Consider the following 27,562-nt stretch of genomic DNA (forward strand, 5'->3'; position numbering starts at 1 on the left):
TATACACCTGAACACCTTAATGTATTAAAAATAAGTATCTGCAAGGATGCTCTCCAGCACTGATTACTTCTGAGAAAGGAAATGGGATCAGAGTGGGATGGGAAAGTCAGATTTGGGTGGGGAGTAGTGATAAAGAAAATTTTGTCTATTTTGACAATGAGAAAATGTTCATGTACATCTTGTGGAATAAAATAAATTTAGAAGGGAAGAGAAAGTGCTCAGCCATGTCACTGAGAATCTGAAACAAGCAGATAAAGCCTGAAGAGAATCCACTAGATTTAGGACATCACCAGTGATGGTGGAATTCAGTTTTGGTGGGGTGATGGGAGCACAAGACAGATTGCAGTGGGTGGAGGGATGAAAAGGTTAGGATTAAAGAGTATGGATTACTCTTTCAAAAACGTGACTAGGAAGAACATAAGAGAAACAGACGTAGGTTGAATGCAAACTTTTAGAATATGGAAGCTATGCACATGGTTGTATGCTAAAGGAAAAAGAAAAATAAAAATGAAAAGTAGAAAAGATTGAACATAAGGAAGACAAGGGATAACAGATGAGGTAAGATCCCTGAGGAGTGCCTTGGGATCCAGAGCATAAATGAAGGATTTACCTTCAGAGAGCAGAAGAGGGCTCCCTTACGCTGGGAAGCAGGGTAGGATTGGGGGCATAGATAGTTGCAGAGAAGTGTGTCCTGCCAGGGGGCAGAGAGTAGCAGAATATAAGAACTATGAGAATTCTTAACCTTATGAACTCCATTTTCTCTGTTAAGTAAGGCTATCAGCTAAGAATAGTGCTAGAGATGGTAAGCAGCCAGCTTCAAGAAGTGGATGAAGATTTGAATGGCTGTGAAGGAGAATGGTACCTAACTAAAGGGTCACTGGATTGATGAGAACAATAAACCCCTAGCTGCAGTTGAACGCCCTGAATTCCTAGACAGATACTCAGCAACCTCACTGTGGATACAGATAAGCAGGCAGTGAAAATGATCCCAGATTGAGATTTTATCTGGTAGGTGTAGATAGGGGAAGAATAACAAGAGAGTGGTTGATAAGCTGATGGATCCCAGGTTCTGGTTAATGGAAAAGGATGTGAAGACAAGAAGGGAGAGATCATTGAGGGGAAAAATTGATGTGTCAAGGGTCTGAAGCAGCAATTCTTAAGTGGGGTTGGTGAAATTAGAATAACCTTGGGGACTTTTTCAAACTGCATCATCCTTCCTGTCCTGAACATGCATATTCTTACCTAGTGGGCATTCCCTCCCTTCATTTCTTCCCAATTAACAGTCACATCTATAGAGAGACATTGACACTGTTGACAGCAGAGGGGTGTCCCCCAACCAGTAGCCAGGTAAGATTGAAGAATAGGTGTCACTGTTCTATCCGAAACCTTCAAAAATAGTGTCATATCAGAAACATTTTGTTGTTATGAAAAGAGTATGAGATATATATATATATATATATATATATATATATATATATGTAGAGAGAGAGAGAGAGACAGAGAGAGAGGGAGGGAGCTTCGTTGTATTTCAGTAGAAATATAAGTGAGTGAGAAATCCTTTTCAAAATTTGGTTCCCTTTGTAATTCGAGCAGTGCTGGTGATGGACTTGTTTCTCTCTTTGAATTCCAAGTTGCAAAACCTGTAATGACAGGTAAATAGGTGGAGTCATCACCTGAAAACAGTTTGTGTCCAACCACCTCACCTGTAACTTTGCTAAAGAATGTTTGGTAATGATGATTTCTTCTAAAAAAAAAAATCTGTGAAATGATTTCAACCAAAGAAACGGGACCCAAATATGATCAGGACACAAGCTTTTGTAAACAGAGTGGCTTTTTATTTCATGTTTGAGCCTTGCTCTTCCTTTATATTTCTTTCCTTGTTATGTTTGTTTGCATTTTGGCAAATCTTAAAAATACGGTCTTTCTCTTTGAGGTCTTTAAAGACTTTTCTCTCTCTCATTGCTTCCTGTCTGTTTCTTCAAGGTGAGAATGCAGGAAGATGCAGCTCTCCTAAACAAAAGAATAAGCACTCAGCCGGGGCTCACAGCTCTTCCTGAGAATCCAAACACCCCACTTCCACCTTTCCAAGATCCATCTTGTGAGTTGCAGCCAAGGATTGACTCATCTCTTGGTCAGCAGGTGAAGGACGGCCTCATCGTGGGCGGCCCAGGCGATGCTTCTGTGGATGCCATTTACAAAGCAGTGGTTGATGCAGCCAGCAAAGGAGTGCAGGCTGTCATCACCACTGCAGTCAACAGTACAACTCAGATCAGCCCCATTCCGGCTCTGAGTGCCATGAGTGCCTTCACTGCCTCGATTGGTGACCCATTAAGTCTCCCCAGTGCTGTCAGTGCAGTCATTCATGGACGAAACATGGGCAGTGTCGATCATGATGGTAGGCTGAGGAATGCAAGAGGGGCTCGGCTGCCCAGGAATCTGGACCATGGGAAGAACTCAAATGAAGGAGATGGGTTTGAATATTTCAAGTCAGCAAGTTGCCACACATCCAAAAAACAGTGGGATGGGGAGCAAAGCCCTGGAGGAGAGCGAAACAGGTGGAAGTGTGAGGAATTCTTAGATCATCCAGGCCATGTCCACAGTAGTCCTTGTCACGAAAGGTCCAACAATGTCTCCACACTGCCATTTCTGCCTGGGGAACAGCACCCGGTACTGTTACCACCAAGAAACTGTCAAGGGGATAAAATTCTGGAGGAAAATTTCAGGTATAATAACTACAAAAGAACTATGATGAGTTTTAAGGAGAGACTAGAGAACACTGTGGAAAGATGTGCACACATTAATGGGAACAGACCTCGACAGAGTCGGGGCTTTGGAGAGCTGCTGGGCACCACAAGGCAAGACCTGGTCCTAGAGGAGCAATCTCCAAGCTCCTCAAATAGTTTGGAAAATTCTCTAGTCAAAGACTACATCCATTACAATGGAGACTTTAATGCCAAAAGCATTAATGGGTGTGTGCCTAGCCCTTCAGACGCTAAGAGCATTAGTAGTGAAGATGACCTAAGGAATCCAGATTCCCCTTCTTCAAATGAGTTGATACATTATAGGCCAAGGACGTTCAATGTTGGCGACTTGGTCTGGGGCCAAATCAAAGGACTCACTTCTTGGCCTGGAAAATTAGTAAGAGAAGACGACGTTCACAATTCATGTCAACAAAGCCCCGAGGAAGGGAAGGTATACCAATCTTTATCCATTGTCAAATACTAACCTTTGCTCAGATGTCAATTGTTATTTTATGTTATCATCACTTTGGATTCTTTGGATTTGAAATTAGGATTCTTCATGACTCATTGAGGTCTCACAAACTTCTGGAGCATAAAATGAAGAGGGGATGGTTGTAGTCACCAAAATGTCCTATCAAGGGGTGAGTTGTGAAGCATTCGTAGATTCCACAAGGGCCTGTAACCTAGAAACCAGATTTCCAGAGTTTTGTTAATTCTGCCTTCCTTCCCTGCATTTATCTAACTCTTCATTCCATACCCAGAGGATGAAGGCAAGTAGCAATGACTGGGAAAAAAATCTGGTGACCTTTGGAGTCCACGGGTGTGGCAGAGGTAGGGCAACAGGAAGTGCCAGGGGACAGCGTCTCCTCCATGTGCTCGCATGTGACACATACTGCTGAGGAGAGGGCCAAACCAGGGTGCAATTGCAGCCATTTCTGGAAGCCACAGGTAACGTCTGTGTTCAGAATGGTGTCTCCTTTCAGGAAAAGTTCTGGGGCTTTATAACATATGGAAATGTTTAACCCCACAGTCTGGTTCTACTTAACACAATCTGATCATATAAATTAAATGAAAACTTCTCCATGAAACTACCATTCAATTTAGAAGAAATTAGTAGGGGTCTTCTGGGTTTTACCCCCTCTCACAATGGTAGAATTGGCTCACGAGGCAAGAAATATGCAGAATGTTCAAAGCAGATAGAAAAATTTATATCTGACCAGGAGGAGATAATTATGCACATTCCCCACATGTAATGAAGAAACGTAATTTTTCATCTCCTTAGGAAATAAAAATTACTCTTACAAATATATATTATTCTCTTAAAGAGTATATTATATAAAGCTATTTTCAACTCTGCTCAAACTTCCACTGGCACTTAGGTTTAATGGCAGGAAACCAAAAACATTTTTGCCAGCACAATAAAAAGATTGTCTTTCTCCAAATGACCAGGAGGTCCTTAAACCCGTTGCTTATAATGCCTAATATATACTTGTCAGGATATGCTCTGGGCATAATGTTTCTACGTTTGATAAGAAAATGAATTCCATACTCCTGTTCACAAAACATTTTATTCTCTAATCTCTCTGAGACCAGACAAAACATTCTTTAGGTTGATAAACCTAAATATTTTTGACAGTTTATTCAAAAAGTAATTAGAAACAGCAAAACTGGGCTTTTATAATATAAATGGACTGCTACAAATTTAAAATGTAGACGCTGAACTGTTTTACAATCTCTGTGCAATGAAACCACGTCTTTTTAGGTGCCATTTTACAAAAAGCTTAGCTAAAAAAAAGATTATGGCCTCCCTTTCCTGGAAACATTCTTCCTGTCCTAAATGCCTTGTCTAAATATCTCTTCATGTCCTCAGGAGAATAAAGGCATGTACTTTTAACACATTTCACATTAAACAATGGTCCTAATCTTCTGGTTAGTGTGTGTTTGCAAACTCCTGGGACTGAGTTGCTCACTAATGTTTGGGGAGATACACTTTAAAAAAAATCATTATCTAAGAGTCCAAGAAACATTTATTTTGCTGCATTTGAATAAGCACCTGGTTTTCACTCACTATGTTTATTGTAAGTGTTTAAAATATCCAGATTCTTCTTCCTTATTATAGGCAATAGATGAATTGCTAACAGGGAGCATAACATTTCTGTCAATTCAAATGTCCTTCCCCACTGCCTGACATTGTAAGCTGGCATTCTGACAACCTTAGTATGAAAACCTTGATATCATGATACGCTAAAAATATTTTTAGTGATTCACAAAAAATAATGTAAAGCATATATTTAGAGGTGCAAAATTGAAAACATATAATAAAATATTAATGATAACACATGAAATATTTATCTATCATTAAAAAGTAAGGTATAACAGCCTTAGAAGCTCTAGGGCACATAACATTTTTAAAAATCTCTGGTCTTTTCAGGACCTACCTCACTTTTGCACATTAAAAAAAAACAAAACAAAGTGCTGTTTCACAAACACTGTTTTTTCTTCTATAGTTCACAAAACAAAGGAAGGGCTTCCTCATAGCTTATTTAATGATGCCCCCGAAAGCCAATGTTCTCAATGTATAAGACCAGGAAAGGCGAAATTTCAAACACAAGTCTGTCTGACTTCAAGCCAAATGGCCTTTCCTTGATGTCTTGATGATTCTGGTTTATCAAGAAAAAATTAAACTATGTTCAATATCTGTGTAAGACAAAGCATGATTCTATTTGAAAAGATTTCCAGTAAAACATTTTTAAAATGTGTACTCTTAGTCCGGTGAACAAACCAGTCATGATGTAAATTTTATTTACATAGAACCCCTTAGTCCTCAGCAATGCTGGACAAATAAAGTCTTGTACATTAATAATCAGATTTCTGCTTTTAAAAAGATAAGCAATGCATTAGGTTTCCTTCTATATACTGTAGCAAAGGCTGACATTTTAATAAAGTCAAGAGAGAAAGATAGAGACTGACTCCATAAACAATTTGTTTATTATAGGAAAATCTAATTGATTCCACCTTGCTAATGTGGAATGTTAGGACCACATCCCCTAGTGTTTATCTTTGTAGTATCTCAGAAGAAAAGGTTAGGTAACCAATTTTCTTACACGTTATCATTTTAAACCTTCTTAGCTCCTCAGTTTTTCATACTATTTCCATGTCCACCAAAGTAAATTAATCCAAGATTCTGTCAGATCCCTCCAGATAAGGTGTATGTTAACTCAAGTGTTAGAATAGATTTATTATCTTATCTCTCCCCACCCCCACATCCCACAAACCTATCATTTATTTTCTGTTGCAGTCTTTGTTCTCAGCAAACCACTTCAAATTCTTTTCAGAAGCAAGCAAAGTAAAAAGAAAAAAAAATTATGGTAATTAATTAAGCTGGGCACCAATCTTGTTTTCAGGTTGTGTGGGTCCTCTCTGGACCAACAGATCAATGCTGTGACTGGAGCACTGATGTCTGCCTAGGGCCGAGATGTCCATGTTGTCCTTAAGTTGATACCTTAGCCAACTGTCATAGTAAACGACCTACCTGGTCAGTTTATGGTCTTAGAAAGGCATTTTTAATCTTTGGTGGGATATTAAATGTAACAATTACTAATAATGCATTAGAACTGTTCAGCACTTTTTGAGATTGCTTCCTAAGAGGTTTTATTTCAAAACATCAAGTACTCTATAAACATAGTCTACAGAGAACTAGAGAGAAAGCAGAGTATGGCAGAAAGAGGTATAGGCTTTGGGCATTCTCACATGAGCTTAATCCCAGGGTTGTCAGTTTCCTAAATGATGCTGGGTAGCTGTATTAATCACCCAAGCTGCAATCTCCTCACCCCCCAAGTGGGAATATCAGTTCCTACTCAAAATAATGTCTTAAGAATTAAATGAGATACCATAAGTAGATTATCCAACACTCAAATGAGGCTCAGTAAAAATTAGCCTCCTTGTCCATTTTTTTTTTCATCTCTTTGTTTGTGGTTTTTTTATTTTTGTTTTTGTTTTGTTGTTGTTGTTGTTTCATGTTAAACAACCTTATTAATTTGGATTTCACCACCGTGGAATTGTGGTAATTTGACTTTATTTATTGTTTACCTATGCATTATCCATGAATAAAAGATTTACTAACCAGGTTGAGGGTGAGAGGATTATAATATATATGTTTAATGGATGAAATAGTTTATAACCATTTGTTAATCAAGTTCAGCACATCACATACAAATTGGCGTATCGGATTACAAGTTGTTATTAGCTGTTCATTTCAAGCATGAGTTCTACTTGGAAGCATTTTAAAGCTTGAAAGTCCCTCCCAACAGTGTTGCTAAAAACTACCAACTCAGACTTTCTTCCTTTACCTTCCTACCCCACCCCCACATATACAACAATTTTAATTAGTAGAGATTTTTAACAGTCCATGGAAAGTTGGACCGAATCGCCCCTGCAGAATACTGCCCCAATACTGAAGCTATGTGACAACACTGGAGAATATCCTGTGCCTGGTATTACACCACTCAGAAAGTAGCATTCATCTCCTTACCCTCTGCTACATTCTTTCCTTCAGTTACCAGTTTGTAATGAAGTATGGCCTGAAAGATATTTATACTTTTTCTAAATAAATGATGCAAGTTTCTCTCTGAACCATAAATCCTTTACAGTTTAAGGTTCAGTGGCCAAGAATAAGCCCTCAGTGCTGGGCTCCAGTACATCATCATAGCCGGAGAGGCGCACTGCCAGGTCTTGGCACAGTATTAGGGAATTCTTGGAAAGGGAAGTGGCTTCGGCTGGCATTACACCTCTCCACCTCCACCATGATGTACAGGCATTTTGAGTCTATGAAACGGGGGTGGGGGAAATGGGTATCTTTATATACTTGTTTCAGTCATTATTTAAAAATGGGAAAAGTGCTCCTGTTTTCTAAACTATATTTTGAAATTATCATCTGCCATCTCTGATCTTACATTAACTAGCCTACAAGTATTGTCTGTCAAAGTAATAATCAAATAATAAAATTCCTTTTTTAGTACATAAATTTTACTCTTCTTGAACATTTCCCGTTGGTCTTCATGTCATTGCTCTTACATTCAATGTGTAGTCTGCCTTGAGCCAAATTTAGGATAGGATTTATTTCTAGATTGGCACCATAATGTTTCTTTTCAATGGAACATTGGTTGTTGGTGGACAGGTAGAGACACCTCCTGATTACCCAGAAAAGTTCTACATTTCAGTGCCACACTACATGACCAAATAAAGGCATGTTTTTAATAGCAGTGGGCAGGGTTCTGTCTTTAGAATTACACTTTGCCTTTTTTCACATGATTATATTTGGCAGGTAGAGATAAAAATAATTCTCTGAATAGTCATTCAAATGACACAAAACCCATCATTTATTATTAAAACTCATAACTAAACTTATTTGAGGAAATACACTTTCTGTATGTCAGGTGGCTATCTCGCTCTCTCTCTCTCTCTCACACACACACACACACACACACACACACACACACACATATTTTGACAGTGTGAAACATAAAGACAGCTTACCATCGCATTTTGGGAATGTATAGCTTAAGTTTGAGTTTTCTTGCGATGTTTAAACATTTTACTTTGAAGAACCAGCTTCCTGTGCTTGATGATCAGAATTAGCTATTTGTATTCTTTAGTACTATTATTCTCGTCGAAAGTGTTCTTTGTGTATTACCTTTGCCTTATATATTTTCTTAACTACAGTTGGAAATGAGTCCTTGTCTCTGCACCCAGTCACCAACCACAGTATTTGGGCTGCGTTGTGGCTGGTGGGGTGGCAAGACCATCAACACTCTGTAGCAACAGAATCTCCTTGAAAAGGGAGGAAAATAGTTTTGGGAAAGTTCTGTGCAAGATAAAATCCAGGCTAACAAAGTCAGTGCCTGGTCAAAATTTGGAGGATAATAAAAATGAAGAAATAGAGAAGACCAAAAATGTGAATATTAGCAAAAAGACTAAGCAAAGTAAAAGCCTGGGTGAGACTGTAAACATCACTGAAGTGAATTGTGGAATTTTGTAGCCTTTTTTCCCTAAACAAGGTTAAAGAGGGAAAGGAGGCCTAGTTCCATTTGCAGATAGCTGAGACCCACACAGTGTCCTCGAGCTTGTCAGGACAGTGTTCATAGAGTTAGTCTGAGGCCAATGCGTGTTTCTGTGATGTGAACTTTTAAACAGTCCTGCTTTAGAAATATGAGCTTACGCAAACCATTTAATTCCATTTATGTGTGGCAGATCAACGTGAAATTTGTTGTACATTTAGAATAGATTTATTCTAGTCCTGTAGTATACTTTTCCACTACTTAAAAACACTGCTTCCAAAGTGAAGAAGAAAGGAAACACACATGCACGCACACACACACACACACACACACACACACACACACAACCTCAGATAATGCTACTGGCAAAAATTGTTCATGTGTATTTGGTTAGTTCATTTGGAAGAACAATGGGATTCGCTTTAGGGATTTTTCCACGAGTACGATTGATGGAAAATTAGATTCATCCTTCTGTCACAGGTGAGTCAACTCTTTACTCCAAAATATTTCTTTATCATTATTTCCCATTCTTTAAAAAAAAAAATACTGAAATATCGCCCTTAGGTTAGCAGGACTTTTTCAGGTTGAAGATATTTTTTAATATTTACTGTTTAATAAATGTTTGACAATAATGAACCTGATAAATGCCTCATATTTGCTTGTTGCTTCAGAGCTGTATTTCCCAGGCTTCAGCCAAAGTTGCATGCTACCTGTATGACCACTTAGCTAGAAACTTTATTCAAATTCACTTACTCCTTTATTTATTTATTCAACAAATGCTTTTTGGACTCCTATTATGAACTAGGCACCATTCAAGCCACTTTTTAAATAACTCCTTCAGTCTTAGTCTAAGATATAATATGTGTGAAATCACAGGTATAATGTTCTTTGTATTTTTCTAATATAAACATATGAATATATAACTACTAAAAGTGTTTAAAGGTTGGTCCTGTTTCACGTGACACCAGTGACACTTTGGTGTTTTTAAAGCACCGTTGTCTTCATTATCTTTTTGGATTCTCTCAATGACCCATAAAGATGCACAACCATCCCCATTTTACAGGCCAGGGAGCTGACACTCAGCAAAGTGGCGTTCCTAAGAACACACATGACAGGCAGTTAAGCCAGGCACCCTGTCTGGTCTCCTAAACTAAGCTTGGTACTCTGTGCACAGTACCATTCCCCAATAACAGGAGCTGAGGACATTGTAAAACTTGGATGGAGATGTAAGGAATGAAGAGCGGGTTTGAGTTCAGCTGTCCTGTCTGTCTTAGGAAATCTGGATTGTGGCTTGTACTCTGTCCTTTGACCTTTGTGGAACAACTTTGCCTCAGCACTAAGTAGGAGCCAAGTAAATCACCAAGAAATGCAATCCCATTACCAGGTTTCAAGCTTGCAGGAAATTTTGACATTGTGTCCACCTAACTGGCTCTATTCAAAAGTGATCTAAGGGGCTCCTGGGTGGCTCAGTTGTTTAAGCGTCCGACTTCAGCTCAGGTTATAATCTCATAGTTTGTGAGTTTGAGCCCCACGTTGGGCTCTGTGCTGCCTGCTTTAGATTCTCTGTCTCCCTCTCTCTCTGCTCCTCCCCCATTCATGCTCTCTGTCTTCCAAAAATGAATAAACGTAAAAAAAAAAAAGTGATCTAAGATCTTTGATCCAGGTTCTAACATATACCCCACCTCACTTTCAGAGGGTCAGTTTGGCTCCCTTAAAGGTTTGTGTCTCCCTCTGTTGTAGATTTAAGTTACCTCTACGATACACTACATGCTACCATGTTGACCCCAAATCAAACTTAGTTAAATTACCAAATTTTAATGTGTGCCTCATGAACAAAAACAGCAACCGAGATTCAGATTTGTTCAGAAAAGTCTGAAACTTCCTCCCTATAAGAGTATATGGGTATGTTTCTGGGTATATTTCCAACCATACTGAACAAACAGGCTATAGAACTATTTGTGTTGAAGAATTGTGATGTCTAAAGAATATGAATGAGTGAAAGGAGGATTTTAGGAGTCAAAAAATATATTTATACATGAGGTAATATGTGAACTATAAATACATATAAAATCTGGTAATTTTTTCTAAGTCTCAACTGACATCTGTGAAGAGAGTTATTCAATGTTGGTCATTACTATTCACATCATCCTTATTTGAGTAAGAATATGGGGCAGATTATGAGGAAAGATACATTATAAAGTCCTCCCTTGATTTCTCACCAAGATAAGAATTAAATAATTTATGGAACTTCTGACTTATGACTATACAGGAACATAAGGTTATAATTACAGATCAAAGTATTAAGTGTCTTGAATTACTGGCTCCTTCAGTGTAAGTTTTATAAAAATATTTGTGTGTTTTTCCTTTTTAATGTTGCATTTATGTATTTGATTTCTCAGTATTTTCCTCATTTACAAGTTAGCTAAGTAATTTATGAGGGAGTATTCATTAAATCATTAAATATGATTTCGATTTGACTAGAAATTGAATTTATTTTGTTCTCCGATACCATCTTAGGGGACGGCGGTATCTTTAAACAGTTTCTTGAATATTGCATAAGTGTATGAATAATTCCCTACAAACAATGTACGCTCCTCATATATTTCACAATCCAGTAGAGTACTAAAATTCTGAAACAAAATAAACTAAACATTTACCTCTGGATATGTATGGTCTTGTCAAATCAGAAATAAACAGTGATGTGTATCTTATTTATATTTAGTTTTGGAAAGCACCATCATTGCTTTCTGTGTCAAGGTCATTGAATCCTTTATAAATAATATAGTTCATTATGGAGTACCTACAGCCTTACAGGCAATTTAAATGGGGGAAAAAAATCACAGAAGAGTATTAGTTCAGCAAAATTACCAGAAAATTATCCAAGCATAAAAAATTTTAAAAGATAAATTTAGGCATGTGTTATCTAAATTTTTGTAAAAATGTAATTGATTTAAATTAATTTGATCTATTTTTTTGGTATATCTGTGGTGGGGGAGTGGGTGTTTAAATGACTGTATACTTCAATGTATATTGGAGTTGGTATGGTGGAGAGAGGTTGAGTGCTTTGGAGTCATATCTGAGTTTCAATGCTGGCTATGCTACTTAAATTCACTGAGTCCCATGTGTAAAACAACAAAAATAATACTAGTTTGCAGTATTACCATATTAAATGATAGAACAGTACCTTTCCTGTAATAAACACACAAGAAATGTTTTTATTACCCCTTATTCTTTATTTAACTAAAAATAAAAACTGAGGTTTAAAAAATAGTTTTAACTTAACTTTGAGGAACTAAGACCAAGGGGGTAGGTCTTCATGTTGGTGTCTTGCTTTATTTCACTGTGAATCCACTTTCTGTTGCTTTGCATCATTCCCTTCTGAGATCTTTCACTACACCGACTTGTGTCTAATACGAGTTTATGTTACAAGAGAGCTTCCTTCCTACTACCAAAGGAGGTTATTTAAATATCTGTGGAATTAGCTATAGATTACATAAATTAATGTGTGAAATATCTTTCCTATGCTCTTCATGTGAGTAAATACAAAATGAAGCCTCTTTTCTAACATGAAATGTGAAAATGTATCCAGGCACCTTTCCTTTCCTTTCCTTTCCTTTCCTTTCCTTTCCTTTCCTTTCCTTTCCTTTCCTTTCCTTTCCTTTCCTTTCCTTTCCTTTCCCTTTTTTATTTCAACAAGACACTTTCCTTCATGGCTCCTGTGAAGTGCTGTTAGAACAAAATTGTCTCCTTTTCTAGCATCCAAGAGATTGGGTGTCCCCCATGAAGTTGTGTGTATTTGCATCCTTTAGGACAAAATACAAAATTGTGAAGAGGAAAGTGTCTTCGTTATATGTTTTCCTCACTGAATAGTTAGAAATGCCTGTTTTCAAACTTTAGAGAGGAAACCCTTTGTTACCCATTACTGTGTGCTCAATTTGAAGGGGTCAAAGAAAAATTACTTAATAATGATATTCATGACTCAGGAAGATTTCAAGAGAAAAGTTAATAATCATTTCCTTGCTTCTTAGTATTTATTGTCTTACCCATGAGGCGTTTTGACAACTTCTTGAATTTTTATATAAAAGTAGCATAGGGGCGGTGGGGCTAAGAGATGGCTGAGAAGACTTGCCTTGAAGCTGTGTTTACACAGCAAGCAACACTGTTTTTACTTAAGTTGATTTTTTTTTTTAAGATTGACAAAAAATAACAATGTTTTTCTAAAGGTCTTTTTATTCACAAGTTACATACAAGTTTTCTTATTTAGTAACTTTTTCTTGGTGGGGGGTGGCTTCAAGAACCGTGACAGAGATTACTGGGGGCAAATGGCAAAGCCTGCACCTCCCCACCCCCACCAACACCCCAGCCACCATTGGTGGCCGCACTGTGAAGAAGTAGCAAGCTTCACACAGGCTGACAGGGATGAAGCAAGAAGGGAGAGGACACACCCACAAGGTGTAGCCACACCTTTTCCCACAGCAGTAAGGACTAAGGTGGCCCACCTCCCACTCAAATTGTGGCCTCTGCAGAACCCAACATGTCCTAAGTAATAATAGCCGCTCTGTGCTTGGCTGTGTTCAACATTACTTGCTGCATTTTAATCATCACAGCCATAGTAGCAGGAAGGTAGGTATCGTTGTCCTCATTTTAAACAGGAGGAAACTGAGCTCAGAACATTTGAGTGTTTTATTCACGCTAGAAACCGAGGAGGTCAGATTCAAACTTCCGTCTGCCAGCTCCAAAGGCCGCCCCCATGGCTCTTGTTCCCCTTCTGCTGGAATAACAGATTTGCAGTAGCTGGGCCGCCCCCCTTCACTCACCACCGCTTCTGTCCCCCTTCTCCTGGAGTACAGATTTGCAGTAGCTGGGTATCAGGCAGTAGGGGAAGCAAACCATCTCTGATTTATATGATTTTGTGAATTGAAGGTTATTTAAATTGCCGATTTTGTTCTTAAAACATTCTTTACAAACTGTTGACAATTGGAAAGCCAACCAATCTTTCATTTCCATTGATGTTACAGCCTGGAGCCACACAATCAGCCCCAGCTTGAGCAAGGACAGGACACCTGACAGGGCAGTGAAAGTTAAGCTTCCCTCCCCACAGCAGGAAAGTAAAAAACGGTGTTAACAATTGCAGGTCTGGGTAATATGGTTTGGTCTTCATGCCTTCACTCAGGTGGAGCCCGAGAAGTTGAAGACACTAACAGAAGGTTTAGAAGCCTACAGCCGAGCCCGGAAAAGGAACAGAAAGTAAGCACCAATTTTATTTATTTTTTTGCCATTTCTTTCTCAAGTATATAATTTACTGGGTTTTATTCATAGGGACAAGAAAATCTCACTAATTTTGTCCATCTTAGGGCCTCCCTAAGTGTAGTTTAATGGTTATCGCCCAAGAGGATCATTATAGACAAGCCAAATTAGTTAGCTATTACAGAAAATATTTTCTTTTCTTAACAATTTGTACTGTGTGTGGGATGTTCCTCTTCATCATCTCTTTCCTCACTCCCTCCATATCCATCCCTCTCATTTACTGGGAAAGAAACACTCTCAATGTTTGCCAATTAAGTAGTTTCTAAAAGTATAGCAAGGGGTGCCTGGCTGGCTCAGTCAGAGAGCATGCAACTCTTGATCTCATGGTCATGAGTTCAAACCCCACACCGGGTGTAGAGATTACTAAAAAATAAATAAATACATACAAACATACATAAATATATTTTTAATTTTTAAAAATTTAAAAAATTAAAAAATAAAAGTATAGTAAAAGTCTGTCCCTTCAGGGGCGCCTGGGTGGCTCAGTCAATTAAGCGGCCGACTTCGGCTCAGGTCATGATCTCGCGGTCCGTGAGTTCTAGCCCCGCGTCGGGCTCTGTGCTGACAGCTCAGAGCCTGGAGCCTGCTGCAGATTCTGTGTCTCCCTCTCTGACCCTCCCCAGTTCATGCTCTGTCTCTCCCTGTCTCAAAAATAAATAAACGTTAAAAAAAAAATTAAAAAAAAAAAGTCTGTCCCTTCAGGAGGAGGGCTGAGGAGATATCCCCAATTTTACACAAGTAATTTCATCCAATTAACTATTAGTCAAAGTGATGGTAAATAATTCTTTTTTCTTGGGGCAGGAGTAATAGGTTTTCTTTGGAATTATAACAAGAAGTTTTACTTTGGGATGTTATTATTCAAATATTTCTAGTATGTTCTGGGTAAATGTTGTAAGGACAAGTAGATAATGTTTGAAACACAGTTTCCCTGTCATACAATGTAGTTTTATGTATCATAATTATTATTTCATCTTAAGGTAGAGAACTACAAATGTGCTTCTGTACATGCACATGAAAAGTTATTTTAAAAATACATATAATGGGGGCGCCTGGGTGGCTCAGTCCGTTGAGCCTCCTACTTTGCCTCAAGTCATGATCTCATGGTTTGTGAGTTCGAGCCCTGCATGGGGCTCACTGCCGTCAGCGTGCAGAGCCTGCTTTGGATCCTCTGTCCCCCTCTCTCTCTGCCCCTCCACTGCTCATTCTCTCTCTCTCTTTCAGAAATAAACATTTAAAAATATATACATATAATTGACATACCTCCTCAATTACTACAATTTTCACATTATCGAACATCTAAGAATTATGAGATCAGAATGATTAATAGTGTGTCTTATGTACATAATGATATCAATAGTATCTATTAAAGAGCACTCTTTCTTTTAGTGGTATCTTTAATAATTCTTGCCAGAGGTAAAATTTTAAAATTCAACAACTCTTGGGGAGACTCTTCATCTCAATAGAATGTCTCACAAAAAGATGCCATCCACAATAAGCAAACTCCCCCTTTTGTTCAGGAGTTCTTTGGAAGGTAGTGAGGGTTGTGGTGATGATCAAGTGAATAGCCAGGTTTGCTGTAGATCTGATAAGGAATACAGTGAGGCAAGTCCCCTCTGCTCTGACTGAAGTACTACTTGCTATGCAGAGCTTTGTAGTAGGATAAGGCCCATAGAATTAATACAAGGTCTGGAGAAAAGGAGGGAAATTGCAAATTACCTAAATCACAAACTTGCAATGGGCTGTTTGCTATGGAGTATTCAATAGTACTTGTTTATTTGACGTAAAAGATCTCTCAAATCTTTCCTCTAGTGAGATATGCCATTAGCTGAATTATGTGCAAAATATCCAATTGACTGATAACACAGAAATGAAATAACTCCTTAAAATATTTAAATATACTGCCCTGAGGGGCGCCTGGGTGGCTCAGTGGGTTAAGCTTCCCGACTTCGGCTCACATCATGATCTCGTGGTTTGTCAGTTCGCGCCCCACATTGGGCTCTGTGCTGACAGCTCGGAGCCTGGAGCCTGCTTCGGATTCTGTCTCCCTCTTTCTCTGCCCCTCCCCCACTCACACTCTGATTCTCTCAAAAAATAAATAAGCATTAAAATTTTTTTAAATATATATTTATAAATATACTGCCTTGAAATGAATTTCATTTTCCCCATAAATTTGGTATTAATCAATTTTGAAAGGTAATGAGGAATAAATAGCAATTTTAAATTGTTTTTCTTCAAAGCTAGTTTACAAGTTGTGGTGAATTTGCATGGGTCCTAAGTGGCATTATCTACGTAAACTCATGAAACCATAAACTTAGAATATGGATTGGAGAGGTAAAAGAAGAAAATCTAAGGCAAACTTTAGTAAAAACAGCTTTATTTATTATGCTATTGTCTATTCAGACCAACTTGCCTTATAAATGCCCATTAGAATACTTTACATTTTGCATATAGTATTTAAACTCGATTATTTTATTCTCCCAATCACAAGATGGGCCAGAATAACTATGCCTATTTATGAATGAAGACACTTTAACCCAAATAACCTTAATAGTTAGTTGAAGGTCACATAAGTGATGAATGGTGTATTGAACCCAATCATGTGTTTATTCATTTACTTAATCATTTAGTTATTGCCCTAGTTAAGGAGACTAATTGAGCAAAAACCTGTGTTGGGCCCAGTGCTACAGCCCCTGGAGCTCATGTTTAGCAAAGGCCATTAAAATGTTAAAATTGCAATGACAGCAATATGTATAGTGTATTTGGGGATCATAGAAAGTGGCATTAAACTCAGGTAAAGGAAGACTTTCTAGAGGAAATATCTGAGCCAGGTCTTGCACAATACATATATATTAGCCAGACAAAGAAAACAAAGACCAAGATGGGGTGGGGTGGGATGATGTTTAGATGAGATCAGCAGTTGGATTTGGGGGACTATAAAGCCTCAGACAGGAAATTGTAAAAGACGCGGCCAAAGGTATAAGCAGCAATCAGATCATGAAAAGGTTAGTAAGGGCCAGTGGGATCCTTTATCTTATTGGAAGTGCCTGATGGGACAGCTAGATGGATTTTCACTTTAGATATGTCTGTACGGAGGATAAATTTTAGGGGAGCCATATTGGAAACAGGGACATTGTTTAGGATGCCATGGCAGCAGTCAAGGGAGAATGAGGGCTCAAAACAGAACAGGAGTGATGAGAATGGAGGAGAAGGAATGTGGTCAAGAAATATTTAGGAGGGAAAATTCACAAAACATCATGGTGATTGGTTGGAATATGGAGAGCAAGCAATCAAGGACAACTTTCAGGGTTTCAGCTGGGGTGACCTGGTGGGTGGTGGAGACACTGAAATGGCATTTAGTACAGGGGGGCTGTTGAGTGCATGTGGGGTGCCTGTGGACTATGTTGAACCCATGTCTGACACTGGGAAGAAGTGATATTTGACTACGTAAAAATGGCTGTGATCACACAGAGATCCTTTGGCCAATTTGAACAGTGGGTTAAGGATTGAACCTCTTGGGCATTTGAATGTTTACTAGAGATAATGAAGCAGATGGGAATCATCAAAAAGGAGGAAGAGAATAGGGGGTCAGGGGAGCAGGGTGTTAGAAACCAAAGGCTAAAAGCTTCCAGAATGATAAACAGAAGTCCAGTAAGACAAGAACTGAAAAATCTCCATGAAACTGGGCAATTTGGAGGCTATTGGCAACCTTAGTGAAAACCATTTCCAATAAAGTGGCAGGTGTAAAAACAAAGTGACCATGGGTTGAAGAGTGAATGAGAAGGGAGTAGAGAGAGTTGATATAAATTAGTTTGGTCTTCTTTCTACCTGTAATATAAAATTTTCCTGAAAAATAACTGGAAGAATTTTTTAAATGGCAATGATGTGACTGCTTTTTGTAGACAAAGGAAAAGGAGAGAGAAAGTGAGTGAAAAAGGAAGGTGGCATTTGAATAAGATGATTTAGAGGCTGGTTTTGGGCCTGAGTTCATATCCTATTTCCATCACTTCATAGCTGTGTGCCCTTGCATATGTTGCTTAACCTCTCTGAGCCTAAATTCTTCATTTCTAAAATGGGCATAGAGGGGCACCTGGGTGGCTCAGTCGATTGAACATCCAACTTCGGCTCAGATCATGATCACACAGTTCATGGGTTCAAGCCCCGCATCGGGCTCTGTGCTGACAGCTCAGAGCAGAGCCTAGAGCCTGCTTCAGATTCTGTCTCCCTCTCTCTCTGCCCCTCCCCTGCTGACACAGTGCCTCTCTCTCTCTCTCAAAAATAAATAAACATTAAAAATTTTTTAAATAAAATGGGCATATTAATATCTACCTCTTAGCATTGTTATTATATAGATCATATAAACACAGTACTTGGCACATGGTAAGTATTTAGTAAACAGCCATTTTTATTATAAAGATACAGGTGAAGCAAATGAAATTATGAGATATTTTTGCCAGTGGAAACATTCTACCACCATATTAGATGTTTAGAATTCTATGTAATCATTTTAATTTTTAATATTCTACAACCAAACTGTATAATAAATATCTTTAAACATATATGCTTATTACAGCCTAATCACAGAAGAAATATTAACATATTTATTGAAAACATTACTCAGGGTCATTTTATACTTGAAAGAGGAAATAGCTTCATTAAAGAAAAAAATTTCATAGCTTTTAGATTTGCTATGATTTTCATTGAAATGAGGATCAAATCTTCTACCTATACTTACACATAAATTTAAAATCTGGTAACCTGATTTTTGTGGAGTTCAAAAGTGATAAAGTGATAAAATACATCCTATTTCCACTTTAAGATCAAGAAATTATAGTTATGCTAAATTCCTTAAATTCTTCATACTTTCTCTGCGGATTAAGTTTCAGAATCTACGATTCTTGATGTCTAGGTCTCACCCAAATTTGTTCCATTCTACATGAAGCGAGTTGCTTAAATTCTAAACTGACAGTGTAGAGCGACATGTGGTTCCTCATTTCCCTCATTTCTTATACCATTCACAGATGTGTACCTGCCTTTTTCCTTGATTAGTGAAGATAAGGATAATGTGTGACAATATAGGCAGTGAAAAATGGAAGTGGCAATTATCTCCATTAATAACTAGAAATGTCATTATATGAACATCTATTGCTTAATCAAGTAGGTTTTAGAGTGTCCATTAGTAAAAATGTTTATTATTAAATGTCAGCAGGAAATAGAAAATAGTGGATGAAACTCCACAGGGAGGCCCTCTGTACTGGAAGACTGAATTTTGACTAATTATTCATTTCATGAACTCATGGAAATTTTTCTTCCTCTTTTAAGTGCATTCTTCCCTGACCTGACCAGTTAGTGTAAAAATTAGTCTGCAGCTTTAACACCTGGGAGAGTCTCCCTTTACCTCTTGAACCTCATGATGCATTCAAGTAATTTCATGCCCCACCTCTCTGTATTTATTCTCTCTTCCACAAGTAGTCAATTCTCCCTCTGTTAACTACTTAAGTTTGTTAAAGGAAAAATAAATTTAGCTTAAGTTAATATAAACTCTTTATAAACGTTTTAAATATCTTGTTGAAGAAAGAGATCACAAAGTCCTAAATTCTCTCTTTTTTTAAAGTTTATTCATTTATTTTAAGAGAGAGAGAGAGAGACAGGGTGTGTGTGTGCGCACGCACAAGTGGAGAAAGGGCAGAAAGAGAGGGAGAAAGAGAGAATCGCAAGCAGGCTTGATGCTCAGTGCAGTGCCCAATGCAGGGCTTGATTCCATGAACTGTGAGATCATGACCTGAGCCAAAATCAGGAGTCAGATGCTTAACTGACTGAGCCACCCAGGTGACCCCTAAATTCTATCTTTTTGTTCAGCAAGTAATGTTGAATTATTTTTGTACCTTAATGCTGATGTTATTGCAACTTTTCATAGGGAAACCTTTTTCATGACTCTTTGAATTTATTACTTTTAAAAACTGTAGTTAAATATCCATGTTCTTCATTGACAAATTAGAATCGGTTTCACCAGTTCTCCCTATAAAGTCATAAAGTATGGCATAGAAACAGTTGTCATATACTGATTTCATAGGCTTGCTGTAAAGATTAAATGAGATAATGTATGTAAAGATTTAACACAACTCTTGGCAAATAGACAATTTTCAATAAATAGTAACAATTCTTGTTATTAAGGTAAAAGTGAGAGAACCAAAATTCTCTAATGGTTTTCTATTGAAATGTTTTACCTTCATTTTAGACATTTAGAATTTTAGGTAGTCAAATATAAACCCATAAGGTATTATAATAAAAATCCATAACAAATATCCTTTGAAATGTATATTCATACTTTTAAGTACAAAAGAAATAGGGCAAATCTATGTAACATGTTACACAAGGTGTAATAGTGTTAGGCAACTAGGCAATGTGTGATACTGTCAAGACCTTTGCCAAACAGCCCACAAATGGGATCCCAATCCAACCCCAGCCAAGCTTACATGACCCCATGGAATCCTGGCATTTGATTTCCACCCCCCCCCCCCCCCCGCCCAGTCACCCAGAATCAGGCTTGGCAAACTCCTCACTGGGAAAGCAACTCAGACCAACTCCATGAGATGCCCATGGTCCCTTAAAATTGGAATAGGTAGGTAAATAAAAGACAGTGTATGAATAGATTATATCAACTTAAACAGTGCCCGAAAACAGTGATAAGGGAGAAAGAGACAAGTTGCAGAAGGGCATGTATACCATACCACCCTTGATGGACACCTTTGTGTGTATATTAAACACACACACACACACACACATAAAAGACAGCACTACGTACCATTCATGGATATATCGTATAAAGTATAAAAACATACTATAAAGAAACACAACATAGTTGCCTTTGGGGAGAAGAGGAGGAGAGAATGAGACTAGGAATTGATAACAAATGGGAATTTCAGCTTTTTTTTTAATAAAAAAGAAAGGAAATAATAATTTATTATCAGTTTATTTTCAGAAGTGGATTTGTTAGAGGTTAACTTATTCTATGCACTTTTCTGCATTGTTTATATTTCTAAGAATAAATAGGAAGAATGTGAAAGCTAGAGGCTAGCCTACAGGCTGGCAAAAGGTAAGGGGTTGCTGTTGTATTGCCCACATAATTTAGTTAAAACCAATACATTAATCTTTTTTTCCAGTTAAACTGATTCAAGTTCATATATGTATATCCCAGAATATACAGACGTCGTGTTAGCTTTGGACAGATTTTTTATTTAGGAAGTATGTGGAACATCCGTGATATGCCCAGCAGTATACTCCTCAGGGTATACACAGAAACTAAATGTACGAATTGTCTAGTCCCTGCGTATGAGGGTAAAACCTGGTGGGGGCTGTGGTAAACCAAAAGGCCTCATATAAAGGCATTCCACTAAAGTTCAAATATGTTTTTAAACACGACGTGAGCCAAACTAAATGGAACTATGAGCCAAATTCTTCCCCAACTGCAAATTTCCAATCTCCGTGTACGTGCCGAGGTGAGACTTAACTCTTGGAAAACCATGCTGACAGCCTGCAGCTTTATCTCTGCAGCTTTTCTAGTAATTGTTGTGACAAGATAAATGAAATGAATCAGCTTAGTACTCAGAATAATTGGGTAACTATTTATATGCATAAAAAAGAATAAAGTAAGTTAGTTAGAATAGACAAAGGGTACCTAATTACAGAGGTAGATGGTGTGGATTTGCCTGGTTTTAAGTAGTTCGTTGCACAGCTTCCTATAGTTTGAATATACCGTTTTGTGTTATTCAGGCTGCACATGCGTGTAATGCTAGGCCGAGTAGAGAGAAAAAGTCAGATGAGCGATAGACACTCTGAGACAGCCATTCTTTATCTGTTCAAATAGTTAAGTCACTTTGGTTTCGCAGAAAAGGTGGTGGGCCCAGGAGGGAGCCTTAGGTGTGATAGATTGTTAAACTGTTTCCCACCCAGAACTTGTGCAGGCACCAGGATTTCAGCCTTCACTTGCTCAACTCAGAAGCCGGGATACGGCAGCGAGGGCAGAGGGAGCTCCCTAGTGGCCAGAGTCTGCAGTTCAGCCCCTCCGCCCTCCCCCTGGCCACGCAGCCTGGCTGCCTGAGAAAGAGGCCAGAACAGGCAGTGCAGGGCAGGCTGGAATCCTGGACGACAGGCTGCGTCTGTGGGAAAAGAGACCCACGGCCCAGTTTTCTTGCAAAATCATCCGACTGTGGAAGAAGCATGTGGAAAGGGAAAGAATCCATTGTCCCCTATCATGTGCTCCGTTTTTTCGTAATTCTGCGACTTTTATTAGTATTAAGTGGTGAGAATCCAGGGATGTTTGTCATCTGACTTTTTCAAATGTAAATATAAATTGACTTTCTAGGGTGGAATTGGTGCTTCTGTTTTCTGATTAGGGGATTAAATTGAGACTTTGTTTCCTTAATTTGTTAATCTGGTGTGTTGTTTTCATTAATTCCAGAAGTGGAAAGCTAAATAACCATTTAGAAGCTGCTATTCATGAGGCCATGAGTGAACTGGACAAAATGTCTGGGACTGTAAGTTAATTTATTTTTCCATTATACTATGTTTCTTTGAAAATAAATTGTATTACACTTTTTGGTAAAGCATCTTCAATATTGACAAGCAACTCACGTAGCAATACTAAATTACTAGGCTCCAAAAAAGACTGATATCAGAAAAGATTCAAAGTAATTTAAGAAAAAATAACCTAGTAGTATTAACTGTGTCTTTTTTCTGAGATAACTTTTGTTTTTCCCACATAACATTCCTTCTAAACGTAAGCAGCAAAAAATAAAGTTCAAACCACAGCTTTATGCATTTAACTCTCTGCACAGCAGTAGCCATTACTGTTGCCTAAATATTCAATAATGCAAATTTCTCTTTGTCCATAGAACCAAAAAAAAGGGGGAGAGGGATATTGAACAATAGGGTCAAGATCAAGAGTGTATCGACCTCTCATTTCCTTTCTATTGTTACCTAAAAAGTAAAATATTTGGCACAAAGTCCTATTGTTAAATTACTGAACATAGTAACCTCTGGTTTTCAAGAAGTTGTGTCTGTTCTTTCTTTACATTTTTACTTAACTGTTCACATAATAGTATCGAATGTGAGAAGTTTCATCATTGTTCTCTAATTCAAACATTGGTGAGTGTAAACACTCAAAATATAATTTTGGTAATTTCTTTTAAAAAATGTGAATTATCCAAGGCTATTCAGCAATGAAAGCTAATTTACTTTCACTCAACACTTTGTGTTAAAGTCACCTGGACCCCAACAACCCATTCAGTGGCTACTTATTGACAGATATAAGTTATAGACTCATAGAATGTTGGGGTTGGTATGGGCTTTAGAGATGTTGTGATCTAACCCATCGTTTTGCAGATGGATGAATTAAGGCCCTGAGAAGTTAAACTTCCTGACAGAATGTAGGAAAGGTCGGAAGCAGGGATCATGAAGTCCAACACCTTCCAAGGCCAGGCAAATACACTAAGTAAAGCGGGTCAGGTGTGAGAAAAAACAGCAATTCAAGTGGATTGAAAAATGCCAACTAGAGGTCAGGGAGGCTACCTTAGAGGCTCAGCACAATAGAGACTGTTGCTTACTTCGGTCTGGTGCCGGTTGGGGAAGGGCTTTCCACACACAGTCATTCAGAGACCCAGGTTCTTCTTTCTGTTTCTAGTGTCCCCCATTCCTCAGGGCCTCCGAGTGCTCCTTCATATCATTTGCATGCAGCCCAGCAGGTGAGAGAAGTGTGTATGCACAGGGGTGCCAGGATAGGCTCCTCACTTCTGCTGTTTTCCACTGGACTGACCCCCTCATCTGGCTTTCTTAAGGCAAATGGACTAGGAAATGCATTCTACAATGTGCCCATTCAGGAAGAAGAGAAAATGGGTTCAGTGAGCCTCTTGCTGGTCTTTGCTGCAGGACATTTGGCCTTTGTGGCCAGCAGGCAGTGAGGAGTGATGGGATTGGGGCAACCTGGAACCCATGCTCTCTCCAGAAGGAACTCCTTCTTCCATACTCCAGCAGGTCCAAACCTATGGGAAATTATGCCAGAATTGCCAGCTCCTCCAATTTTTCATAAGGTGCTAAGTCTAGAAGTGAAATTCCAACTTTTTTCATGTTGACAACTGTCTTTGTAAACATTGAAACATCATATAGCTGTTAAACAAAATACCTTTTCAGGCCATATTTGGTTCACAGATTACCAAGACTTGTTTGCAGCCTTGGATAAAGACTTCTTTCCTCAATTATAACAAGTTTTCAGTTATCATTCTTCGTCAGAAACTAGTGGTTTTTAAAAAATGTATATGGACAGGTTAGGAGGAAGAGGCAGTGTGACAAACTTATAAATGTTACTTTTAAAATTTAAGTTCTTAAAACAGCTTTTTGCGTTTGCCTTCGAATAGCATTGGCCTTCGTTGTTATCTTAACATTATTTTAAAACAATTAAGCCAACTTGTAGTGGATCTTGAGAGCTGATTGGGAACATCTCCTAATTATGAATTCTGTGACATTATGTTGGTAACTTTGAAATTGGCTGTGGTACAAGTACGTACACCATGGAAATTGGCATATCCTACACTCGGCTTGTGTCCCTCCACAGGGTACTGGTTGTTAAACATTAGCTACACCACGGCCTTGGGACCATCCTGCCTTTCCTGGGTCTAGGCTTGCCCTCTCCTGTCAGTAACCACATACATTGTGGGGCACCTGATCACCTCCCTAGCACCTGTTCTCTGCCCCTCCAAACCATACCTGCTGTCCGATACCTGGTAACCATACTCTGCCATGCTCCATGCCTGCTCAATCTGATACACAGCCCTAACTGCTACAGTTTCTGCATTTAGTATACAGAGATGAGTTCATCAGTTACACTTTCCAGACTATATAAGCTCAGATCTGCCAACAGATGGTAGTGATCTTCTATTTTTCACTCTGATTGTTCTCTTAAATAAACTTCCATGGGCTGAGCTGAGTGCATATTCTTACCATCTCTGACCCTTCTTAGTAGTTGTAAAATAAGTCGGGTGATGAAGTAAAGAAGAAAACATGTTTGGTATGTATTTTTCTGCTTTTCTAGACTCTGCTGAAGTTGGCGATCTAGGGATCCCTAACAAAAAGGGCTTTATTTTTGTCTTAAATGCACAGCAGAGGTAGCAACTGCACACGTCATTTCCCACACGTGATGTTCTCTGGTTCCTCCCTTGCGTTCCAGTGTTACAGGTTTGCTCTGCTTACCTGTTCCTAGGACTCCTCATTCCCTGTAGTGACTATGGACACACTAAGATCTGAGATCTTGGTAAAAATTTTAAATGGCTTAGGAGATCAGTGGTTGGAAATGAAAGGTGGAATCTCTTTCCTCCCCTGTTTCTTTGTCAGAAATCGAATGGTGCTTGTACTTTCAACCTTTGTTGTTATTTTTTCCCCACCTCTTTATTTCCAGGTTCACCAAATCCCACAGGGAGACAGACAAATGAGACCCCCCAAACCCAAGAGGAGGAAGATCTCCAGATAACAGGGACTACTCCACCAATGCGCAGTGTTTATTAAAGGAACGTGCACAGATATTATCTCTATATAGGTATTGATATAGCCACTGTTATATCAGTATTTATACTATGGCAGATAGCTACCACCACCACAGGGTGCTAAAAGAAACAGTGATACGATATTTTTTTTGATGAGGAAGGATAATGAATGCTGGAAAACCAATCAAAATCCCTGAATGATGAGAGTAATAAATGGTCAAGAGATTACTGAGAAACTTTTTCTATAATACTAAAATTGTGATTATAAGAAATGTCCACATGTTTCTGAAGAATTTTCAATGTTGTATATAGAAAATGCAGAATTTCATGGCGATATCAGAAATGTAAATATTGTACAATATTGTCATGTACAAGCGTACCTAATGCACACTTTATCTTTTATTGTACAAAGAAATAGTGTACAAAATTCTTTGGTTTCTATGGAGTACACCTACCAGAGACTACCAGTGTAAAGTGATAAATAAAAATACAACCTAAATGCTTTTCTATGATAATGTAAAAGATGCTGTTTTTGTATTTAACAGCAGAGAAAAGGCATGACAATGTATTACCTGAATTATGACATACATTGCACACCACCAAGTGTCCATTTCTATTGTCTGTTTGGAATGAACCTTATCCGGAAGCACTGGACCCGATTTCGGGTGCCTAGGAAATCAAAACCTTGCAGATTCCTAAAGGGATGAGGGCTCACAGGTCTAAATTAAGAATTCAGAAACTGCAACCATTTGTTGCATATTTTTTTTACCTAAGTTTTAAAGTAGAATAGGTTTTATAAAAAAAAAAATCTTAGATGGAATATTTTACTCAGTCATTTCTGTAGTTAATGTTTGATAGCCACCTCTTGACTCAGATAGCTTAGGCCGCACCACCATGGATGCTCAGAGTTGAATTTTTTTGGCAAACAATACCGGACAAGATAAAACTCTGTTTCCACACCTGGAGGCAAAAGCCCCCCTTCAAAACCATTATCAGAGGTAAGGTTGATTATAAGTCAGTTTTCTTGTAGTGGCAAAAAAAAAAAAAAAAAAAAAAAAATACCAATCATCACAGCAAGTGTCATAGCCATTCATCAGTATTACTCAAACCAGAAGTGAAGGTGGCTTACAAAATTATTAGCAATGGTAATTTTTTATCAGTATTATGTAACATATCAGATTTATTTTATTTAAAGAATTATTTATACCATTAACAGATTCTTATATATATTAATGTGGCTGAAATGTGCAGGTTAAATCTATTAACCAAATTATTTATATTATATTAAGTAAGAAAAAAAATGTGAAACAAATGTAGAGAGAAAATACTACATTACAAGTATACAAACCTAAAACTGTGAGCCATTGTAAAGTACAAGGTTATTAATAAGAAATGTAGCACAACATGATTTTCCGTCTTTTTTCACGATTTTTGTGGTGGTGGTATAACCCTGTCTCCCACGCACTTGAGAGAAGTTTCAGGCCTCCAGCCTGACTTCAGCTGATGGATTGTCAAAAGAAGGGATCCATTATCCCTTTATTCTTAGAATCACCAGCCCCCACCCCTAAACCCATGAACCCCTAGAGAGCGCTCGCTGCCTTGTCCCCTAGCCTGGGGCTCACTCAACAGCTTCATGCTCCAGTTACCGGGAGCCCTTCAATAGCAGGCTCTGGACCCCCAGATGCCCACCACCTCCACTATCCCTCCCTCTCATCCACCCCGCATACTCCTCACTCCCACGATGTAGCAGAGTTCCAGTAACTCAGGAAAAAGGAGACCAAGGTCATTCTTCCAGTTGGTTTCTTGGGGCCACAGCACAGAGCACTCCACCAGGGCTCACTTTTGATAGCAACAGCTCTTAGTTCTTCCCCCCAGGGTCTCCTGGGTCTCCTGTGTCTCACTGTACTTTCACTCCCACCCTCACCCC

The 27,562-nt window shown here is 38.4% G+C and overlaps 1 protein-coding gene across 2 annotated transcripts in view; it reads left to right on the forward strand.

Moving 5' to 3' along the window:
- Window positions 1-26,701, forward strand: part of MBD5 (methyl-CpG binding domain protein 5) — a 159,606-nt gene extending 132,905 nt beyond the window's left edge. For both annotated transcript variants that reach the window (XM_042994409.1, XM_042994410.1), the window contains 4 exons: window positions 1,984-3,192; window positions 13,971-14,044; window positions 22,563-22,638; window positions 25,551-26,701. In XM_042994409.1, coding sequence (XP_042850343.1) covers window positions 1,984-3,192; window positions 13,971-14,044; window positions 22,563-22,638; window positions 25,551-25,622 — 1,431 coding nt within the window. In that variant the 3' untranslated portion in view covers window positions 25,623-26,701. The remainder of the gene's footprint in view (window positions 1-1,983; window positions 3,193-13,970; window positions 14,045-22,562; window positions 22,639-25,550) is intronic.
- Window positions 26,702-27,562: the final 861 nt, after the last annotated feature.

The sequence above is a fragment of the Panthera tigris genome, chromosome C1 (genome assembly GCF_018350195.1).
Source record: "Panthera tigris isolate Pti1 chromosome C1, P.tigris_Pti1_mat1.1, whole genome shotgun sequence".
NCBI classification, from domain to species: domain Eukaryota; kingdom Metazoa; phylum Chordata; class Mammalia; order Carnivora; family Felidae; genus Panthera; species Panthera tigris.